The following is a 9013-nucleotide window of genomic DNA, read 5'->3' on the forward strand; positions in this document are numbered from 1 at the left end:
GGGGGCCTGTGGGAAAGGGCCAGGCCAGGCCACCACCCTCATAAAGGGGAGAGCCAGCCTTCCCTCCAGGAAACCTCCCCAGCCCTCTCCCAACTGACGGCCCCGCCACGCCCTCAGACACCCAAACCACGATGACCTGCACATACTCCTCGCAGAGGGCCCCAGCGCACGCTGGAGGTCCTGCTGGGCACCTGGTGGGGCAGATATCCAGCCCTCCTAAGACCCCAGGCGCTCAAGGGCAGCTCACGTCATCCCTGACCCCTTGAGTGGGGGTTCTGTGGGGCTCACAGGCCAGCCTGCACACAGGTCAGCAGGTGGAGCGAGACTTATCACCAGTGCCCAGGGCCACAGGGCTACTGAGGGGGGCACCGGCCCAGCCCCACTCAGGGAGGACCCAGGAGCAGGGAGCACGTGCCTCTGGACTTGTCCACAGCCTCTCCTGACATGACAGCCACCGCCCCCAGGGCCACAGTTCCATCCACGGCCGGTGCCCAGTGGGCCCTGAGCGCTCGGCCTGGCTGACCCTTCCCTGCCCCCAGGGACGGCCTGACCCGACACCGTCTTCCCGCCTCTCCCTGCCAGCCGGCGGCACTGCCCAGGCCTGGCCTAGCCCTCTGCCAGCGGCCAGGTCCCAACAGACCCCGCACAGCCTGCAGCTGATGCCTCTGCTCAGGGGGCGCTGAGGGGCTTTCATGGAGACCTCGCCCTACCCTGCCCCTGAGCCCAGCCCGGTCACAGCTCAGAGTCGGTCACATCCAAGAGCGATGCCAGCCTTTATTGGGTCTGCGGGGCTCTCACTGGAGACCCAGGCCAGGGGCCACACAGCTGAAGAACCACGAGATACCAAAGATCACGCCGAGGGTCTTGGGAACATCCGGGTCATCCGCAAAGGTCCGGGCACCGTCCAAGGGCAGGTGCACCACCTCGATGAGCTCTCCCTCCTCAGCCAGGCCCCCACCCGGGCTGCCCCGCTGGGCATCCGTCACCTCCGCGTAGAACATGGTCTGGCTGGAGCCGGTCAGTCCCACGCCAGACCTGAAGATGAGACAGCATGTGCTGAGGGGTCCACTCAGGCCCCGCCAGCCACCCCTGCCCCTTCCACAGTCCTCTCCTGACCACCCCTTCCAGCCCCTGGCAGGCAGGGTTCCAGGAGGCCCCTGGGTATCTCCCCACGCGGTATCCTCTCGAGTGTGAGGGAGACCTCGGAACATGCTGGATGTGAAGAGGCTGTGACTAGGCTTGTGACGTGCAACCGGTTACATTAGGTCAGGTGATGAAGGTGGGATTCTACAGACATAATTAAGGGACCTAATGAAGGGAGTTTAAGTTCAAGGGAGGATGATCCTGGGTTGGTGTGACCTCATCAGGAGAGTTTAGAGATCAGTGAAAACTCAGAAAGACACTTCAAGATGAAGCAAGCTGCCTTGCTGCTGCGGGAGGGCCACGGGCCAGGGTGTGTGGGGGCCTCTAAGAGCCCGAGAGCTGGCCAGGAGACAGCCCGCAGGCACGGCCACGAGGACCTGCAAGAGGACGCAGAGCCCCGGACCAGACTGCAGAGCCCAGCTGATGCCTGGCTGCAGCCCGTCAAGTCCCTGAGTGGTGGGCCAGGTCTCTGGCAAAGCAGATGGCTGACTCCCGGCAACCACGCAGTGAGAACGTGGGTGCCTGACAGGCGGCCCCCGTTCTACCGCGGGCCTTGCCACTCTGCCCAGGCTGGGCCAAGCCGGTCCTCTCCCCACCCGGCAGAGCCGGTCCATGCCCAGGGCTCCGGCCGTGCAGCTTGTCTGTGGGCACTCACAGGGTAGGGTACCCACTCCAGGCTGGGGCTCACAGTGAGGGTGGGGGGTGAGGTCCCCAGGGCTAGGGCTCATAGGCTGGGGGGGCATCAAGGACTCCCCTTCCTTCCTGGGTGGCAGCCAGGAGGGGATTGCTGGCCCCAGGGAGGGGGATGGGCTGGGCAGAAGGTAGGGGGGAAGACCCAGCAGCCGAGGTCAGCAGCAGGTAGCCATGGTGACTGCCTGCCTTGAGGATGGGGTGACGGACAGGCTGGTCTGGACTCCAGAGGGAAAGGGCCCAACACAGTGTGCAGAGGAGAGGGACACCAGCGGTGTGTGCAAAGTCCAGGGGATAAGGGCACCCCAGGTCCCGCTGAGGCTAGCTGAGGCCAGCCAAGGCCTGCGGGGTGCAAGAGCTCCCGGGACACCGGGGCAAGGAGCAGAGGGGCTTCCGTCCCCTCCCCAGCTGTCCCACCCCTGGCGGGGCCACGCCCAGACTGACCTCACCCAGCTGCTTCCTCCGCCCTCCGGCCCCTTATCTCCCCCGGACCCTTCCTGAAGCCCGTTTCCGCCGGCCACCACAGCCTGAGCTTTGATGGAAGTCGCCGTCTGCGGGGTTTCCAGGCCCCGTTTCCGCCGGTGTGTGAAGGAGACCGGGGCCAAGGAGAGTGTGCCCTGCCAGGCCGGCACGGCCCCCCCTGCACACTCAATCACGCCCCGGGCCGCGAGACCTCAGGCAAGCGCGGGGGGGCCGCGTCACCCGGGACGGGCAGGGAAGCGGCCGGGGCCTCAGACGGAAGCCGTGGGCCGGGCCACGGGGCTGCGTGAGTTTAACTCTGGCTCGTCCAGCTGCCGTCCAGCTCCCGGGGTGAGGAGCTGCGCTGGCCTCCTCTCCCCCTCCCAGGCCTGCCTGCCCTTGTCCCTAAAACGCAGTGTGAGCTGACCACTGACCGCCTGCTGTCCAGAACCCTCTGTGGCTCCCCAGTACCCTCCAGATCATGGTCCAGAGACTGGGCTGCTCGTCCCCTCGATCTGAGCCTTTCCCACGCAGCGCCCCTGCCAGGCCTCCACACAGACTCACCCCTTCTGCGGAGCCCCCGGTCCCAGGGCTGGCCTGCCCAATGGTTCAATCCCTACCTGAAGTCAGGGCCCCTGGATCGCCAGCCCAAAGGCTCAGAGACCAAGTGGCCACTGGCCAGGCACACGGAGGACGCCTGCAGATAACTGAGGCGTCACACAGCATGTCTGACCCTGGGGTGCAGAAACCCCACCTGGAGTGTGGAGGTGCTAGGCCCTGCCCCATCTCCTTCCCAAGACTGAAGGCCAGGGACGCCTGGTTGAGCCTGGGTGTCGCTGAGGTGGCCCTGGGCTGGCCTGGGGGGCAGAGCTGAGGCCCCACTCCTCTGGAGCAGGCTGCCAGGGGCTGGGGCTCAGCTGGAGACCCTCCTCCTGCTCAGGACTTCACCAGGGCTGGGGACCCATCGCCACACTCCCAGGGCAAGGGTGGGCTTCACCTGACATCCCGTCCCGGAAGATGTCCCCAGGAGGAGTTGGAGTGGCTGGCAGGCACCCGGACTCTGGTAGGGGCAGGCCGCACTGCGACCCCTCCCTGGGAGCACAGAGCTCCAACCCTGGCCCAGGACTCGGCCCTGCCCTCACTCCTGAGCCGCAGTCAGAGCCCTCTGTGACTCACCCCCACCCCCAGCCCCCGGTGCCTAATCCCACAGGAAGCAGGGGCATCTGTGAGCAGCAGCTGCCACTGGAGCCGGCCACACGGCGGGGGGGCGGCAGGGGGGGGTGTGGCGGGGCCGCAGGGGGCTGCAGTGGGGGCTGGGGGCCACAGGGGTCCAGGGGGCCCACAGTGGGGCCGGAGGCCTCAGGCTCCAGCCAACCTTCCCCCAACCCTGAGCTGCAGAACAAGGCGAACTCACCCTGCTTACACAGCCCTGGGGAGGAAGCGCTCGCCGCCCCCCAGCGGCCTGTCCCAGCCCGCCTCCAGGGCTGTCCGACTGCAGGCCGCCCTCCCAGCCCCACTCACTTGTACGAGGTCACCCGGCGCGGGTCAGAGGGTGCCAGGCGGTAGCCACACTCCTCCCAGGCCTCCTTGCAGGCCACCTCCTCCAGCGAAAGCCCGGGCTGGTCCAGGAGGCCGGCACACAGCTCGTAGGTGACCCCTGCTGAGCCAGGCAGCGCCGCCTGCAGCGCCTGGGGCCTGTCCTGCTCCGCAGCGGCCAGGGACCCTGGGAAGAGACGCTCCACCTCGCCAGCATACACGGCTGGCAGGGGGAGGCGACTGCGTCACGGCCTATGGCGGCCGGCTCCACGTGACCCGCTCTGGCCAGACCCCCTTGCCAAGGCTGTTTCTCCCAGAGCCCCCTCCCAGGTCTACATGCTGACACCAGGACCCCAGGGGACTGAACGTGAGCCTGCCGGCCTCCCCGACCCCAACCTCACCTGGCCGGAACTGCTTCACCAACACCAGGCTCCTCCGGGAAGAGTTGAACATGAGGATGGTCACGCTGGGGGCAGGGGGGACCGAGCTCAGCACAGAAGCGTGCCCTCACCTCGCCGCCCTCCACAGCCCTGGAGGGTTGGGTCCCTTGCTCAGATGGGCAGACTGAGGCCCAGGCTGGGACAGAACTCGCCAGGGTCACACTGCCAGTTGAGGACCCAGGCCTCCTGTATGTGCTGGGTGGCAGGAGTAGGAAGGACATGCTGGGCAGCTGGACAGGCTGGGGCTGGCAGCATCTGAGGGCGCGAGAATGACGGGACACGTGGGCCCTGCCGGCCAGCTAAAGCCACACTGCCCCCGGCCCATGCTCCCGGCGCTCCAGGGCAAGGGCGCCTGGGAGGCCCGCATGGGGCCCCTCAGTGAGAGGCAGGGAGAGCGGGGGTGCTCAGAAACGCAAAGGGGGCGGCGGCTCCGTTGCCCCTGGGCCCCATGTCCCTGCCAGCCTTCTTTCCTGGTGCCAGCCAGGCCAGGCCCTCACCTATCATGAGTCTTCATGAAGTCCCACGACTTCTGGGCGCCATTCTGGAAGAGACAGGGCATCGGTCGGGGAGTGCTCCGGGGAGCGAGGAGGCCCCAGGGACACACTGCAGCGGCTCCTCCCAGGGAGACCAGCTGTGGCCCAGGCGGCCCGGGAGCCAGGAGGTGCAGCAGGTGGGCAGGGGGGTCCAGGGCAGACGCGTGCGCCCCAGGAGTGACAAGAAAACTGGAGCAAGCAGTGGGGAGCTGCGGAGACGCTCGCTGTCACCCAGACCGGAAAGGATCACGGGGTGTGGAGGGCCCCGGGCTGGGGGGTCCCGAGTGAGTGGAGCAGAGATCAGGTCTTCATGGCTGAAGCTCCCTTGGGTGCCTGGACAAAGGGCCATGGGAGGGCTTGGGGCGGGGCACAGGAGCAGTTGGGGGGTGTGCCAGCGCCTGGCAGGAGCTTGCCCCGCGGATGGGATGACTCAGGGGTGTGACTGGACCAGGGACCACCCTCTCCCCAGCCTGGTTTTGGCTTGGGGCTGTCTCTCCCGTGGCCCGTGGTCCTGCTGCTCTGTCTCTTCCTTCCGCCACCCTGCTCCCCTGCCTGGGGTGCCCTGCCCCAGCGGCTCCCAGGGCTCTGGGCGGCATCTGGTGAACAGAAGGCAGTGCGGAGCCGGGGCCTGGGCCGCCGCGGGCAACCAGAACCGATGCTAACATGGTTCCAGCCGGCAGGAGGCACGAGGGGCTGGGACCCTGCCAGCTAGGCCGTTCCCCCTGTCCCTGAGCCTTCCTCAAAGAGGTCTCTGAGGAGGGGCCTTGCCCTGGAGCCCGAGAGCCCAGCCCTGTGGATACCCGTCACCAGCTTGCTTAGCCCACTGCCCTTCAGCCACTGGTCCAGCCCTTTGCCCTGGTGAGCTGCCGGCCCAACGCATGGGGCCCTGTCCAAGCCACGAACTGGACATGAACCTGAGCACCAGAGACAGAAAGTACAGTCAGGGTTGCAAAAGAGAGAAGACGCTGAGGAACAACCTTTGTGAGGACTTCCCGGAGGAGGCGACACTGCGCCAGGACTCACAGAGAAAAAAGGGCCTTCCCGGCAGGGGGACCTGGCAAGCAGAGGCCCACCCACACGCTGGTCTAGCGGAGATGGGGAACCTGGGCTGAGCTTGGCCTGGAGGCAGGAGCGTCCTGGCCGGGCAGCAGCCTTGGTTTCCGGGGGGAAGGAGAGCTGTGCTGTGCCAGTCGGGCTGCCCGGGAGGCCGTTGTGAGGCACCACCCACAAGAGGCAGGCCTGGGCCTGCCTGCAGCCTGGCCACCCCAGGGCCGGCCACCCACCAGGAGGGGTTCCAGGGAAGGCCTGTCCCCAAGTCTGCCAAGTTCAGGGCTGTCCCCTGCCTCCCTCGGGGTACGTGTCACCCTGTGTTGGTTTCAGGTACCCTCTTGGATCAGGATCAGAACATCGGTCAAACCTGAGGTCCAGGCAGGGTGGAGGGGAGGGTCCAGAGAGGTCCACTGAGGCCCGTGCAGCCCCTCCTGCAGGACCCCCACCCAGGTGGTCCAGACCCAGGCCTGGCTCATCTTCATGGCACTGGGAGGGAGGAACAGGACTGGAGTGTAACACAGCCCCCTCCCCCTCAGAGCCATGGGGAGGCCCTGCCTCTGGATGATCAATCTATCCATCCATCAGATCTCCCCTGGCATAGCGGCTACTGAGCAAAGTTGCAGAAGCCCTTCGCTGACATTCACCGCCCAGCCCAGTGTCCCGTGGCCCCCTGCCTGTGCCCACTGCAGCCTGCCACCCACACGGGCTCAGCTTTGGTTACCAGCACCCATCCACCTTTCACAGGAAGTGGGGGAGGGTGCCACAGCCAGAGGCCACAGCAGTCAGGTGCCTGGACCACCCTGTGCTCACCTGCTGCCCCCAGAGCCCTGGCCCCTGGGAGCTGTGTGGCCACAATCAGGCATTCTGGCCCCAGGCCAGCACCAGGGACAGGGCGGCAACCTCTATGTCCCTGTACTATGCCCTCACCCCACCCCGGCTTCTGCCCCAGGCCAGTGCTGCCAGCCCAGGTCCAGCCTGGGGACAAGACTCCCTGTCCCCTAGGGCCAATGGGACAACAGCAACGGGGCGGTGCAGCCTCTCTCAGGCTGGGGGTCAAGAGGGTGTCATAGTTTGGAGACAGGAAGGGACCTGGGGGAGGGGTGTAGAGAGGATATTGCAGGCCAAGGGCAGTCAGGCAGAGACAGAGGCACCGAAGACCTGCACCACCTGTCCTGACTGAGGGGCACCGAGGGGCCGCACAGACCACGCTATGGGGTGCAGTCCTCACCTGGATGGCACGGTGGACTCCAGGGGAGCTGCAAGCAAAGGGTGAGGGCCCAAACTGGACAAACATGTGTTTCCTGTGAACCTACTCCCATGTACGGCGCCAAGGGAGGCAGCCGCGGTACCGCACTGCCTCCCAGGGAACGGCAGGAGATGATGCCCTGGCGGAAAGCCTGCAAGGACCGCAGGTGGAGACACGGAGGAGGCGTCCTGGGGAGGAAGCCCACCTGGAGAGGCTCTCCAGTGCGCACCCCCGTCCCTCCATTCGCCTTCTTCTGCCCAGAATGGAGAACACCAGCTCCAGGAAGCTTGCCCCGACCCTGGGGGCGCCCAATATGTCCCACCGCAAAAAGGGCCGGGCTCAGCAAAGTCTCTTTAGAGGAATGAGTGGTCCCTCGAGGTGTCCCTGCCCAGACCCTCCCCGACCCCGACACTCAACCGGAGTGTGCGCTCCGCGGGGACGCGAGGCTTGCGGGGCGGGACCACGAGACTCGAGGCGGGGCTCCTGGGCCCGGAGCTCGGAGCCGGGCTCCGGGCGGGGGCGGAGCTGCCGGGGCCGCCGGCTGGGGGCGGGGCTCCGGGCGGGGGCGGGGCTGCGGGCTCGAGGGGGGCGGGGCTCCGGGTCGAAGGCGGGCGGGGTCCCGGGGCGGTGTCGGGCAGCGCGGGGAATGGAAGGCGCGGAAGGCGCGCTCACCTGGCGGTAGTGCAGCGTGAGCGGCACCAGGTACGGCGAGGCTGCGCAGCGGCCCACGGCCACCCCCTCGATGCGCTCCATGGCGGCGCGCGGGCGCGTACCCCGGCTCTGCGCATGCCTAGTGCGCGCGGGGCGGGGCGGTGCCGAGCGCGGGGCGGGCCCGGGGTGGCCCCTGCCCGGGTCCGTGCGGGTGGGACGGCGGACTCAGGCGCTCCCGGACCCGCGGGCTGGGAGCGGGGCAGGAGGCGAGCCCCGCCGCAAGGTGCAGTCGGCCGAGCGTGCGGCCAGCGGGGCGGGCGCGGCTGGAGGTTTGAGAGGCGATCGCCGCTGCCCGCTGCCCGGGGGACTTGGGCATCTTGGTCGCGAGAGAGCGACGCAGCGCAGCTTGGCGGAGGGGGCTCGAGCCCAACTGATGTCTGCCCCCCGGGGTTGACCAAACCCAGGGGCAGGGAGACAAGCCGGCGCCGCCGCCGCGCCCCCCAGATAGGAGCATTAGGGGGCGCGAAGGGCCATCCTGTGGGCGGTGGTGGCAAGAATGTAGACACCTTGGAGGCCCCTGGGTGGAGGCAGAGAAGGCTCTGGAAAGAGGGCAGGGCGAGACGATCTGGAACCTGCCCTTCAGGGAGGAGTTGCCACTCCTGTCTGGGGCTGCTACCCCTCCCCCTCGCGCCCCTCGCTGCTGTGGAAGGGCCCCTCCTTTCTTGGGTGTGGACCTCCAAGACCCGCTTCAAATGCAGCCACTGCCTGTCCAGTGTTAGTCGTTCAGTCGTGTCCGACTCTTTGTGACCCCGTGGACTGCAGCACGCCAGGTCTCCCTGTCTATCGCCAACTTCCGGAGTTTACTCAAACTCATGTCCATTGAGTCAGTGATGCCATCCAACCATCTCATCCTCTGTTGTCCCCTTCTCCTCCCGCCTTCAATCCTTCCCAGCATCAAGGTCTTTTCAAATGAGTCAGTTCTTCGCATCAGGTGGCCGAAGTATTGAAGTTTCAGCTTCAGCATCTGTCCTTCCAATGAATATTCAGATCTGATTTCTTTTAGGATGGACTGGTTGGATCTCTTTGCAGTCTAAGGGGCTCTCAAGAGTCTTCTCCAAAACCACAGTTCAAAAGCATCAAGTCTTTGGCGCTCAGCTTACTTTATAGTGCAACTCTTACACCCATACCTGACTACTGGAAAACCCATAGCTTTGACTAGACAGATGTTTGTTGGCAAAGTAATGTCTCTGCTTTTTATTTTTTAT

The 9013-nt window shown here is 66.4% G+C and overlaps 1 protein-coding gene across 3 annotated transcripts; it reads right to left on the reverse strand.

Annotated features, from left to right (window-relative positions):
* Positions 1 to 754: 754 nt before the first annotated feature.
* On the reverse strand, positions 755 to 7890 carry NUDT14 (nudix hydrolase 14). 3 transcript variants are annotated; one of them, XM_061395572.1, is made up of 5 exons: positions 7770 to 7890; positions 4766 to 4809; positions 4230 to 4294; positions 3814 to 4051; positions 755 to 1035 (listed from the first exon to the last, which is right to left on the reverse strand). In XM_061395572.1, the coding sequence occupies exons 1-5, from the start codon at positions 7848 to 7850 to the stop codon at positions 795 to 797; spliced, it is 669 nt and encodes a 222-aa protein (XP_061251556.1). In that variant the 5' UTR covers positions 7851 to 7890; the 3' UTR covers positions 755 to 794. The 3 variants fall into 3 exon arrangements, with proteins under 3 accessions (XP_061251556.1, XP_061251557.1, XP_061251558.1); XM_061395573.1 differs by lacking the exon at positions 7770 to 7890 and adding an exon at positions 7080 to 7539; XM_061395574.1 differs by lacking the exon at positions 7770 to 7890 and adding an exon at positions 5825 to 7038.
* Positions 7891 to 9013: the final 1123 nt, after the last annotated feature.

This window comes from Bos javanicus, chromosome 21 (assembly GCF_032452875.1).
Source record: "Bos javanicus breed banteng chromosome 21, ARS-OSU_banteng_1.0, whole genome shotgun sequence".
In the NCBI taxonomy this organism is placed as follows: Eukaryota; Metazoa; Chordata; class Mammalia; order Artiodactyla; family Bovidae; genus Bos; species Bos javanicus.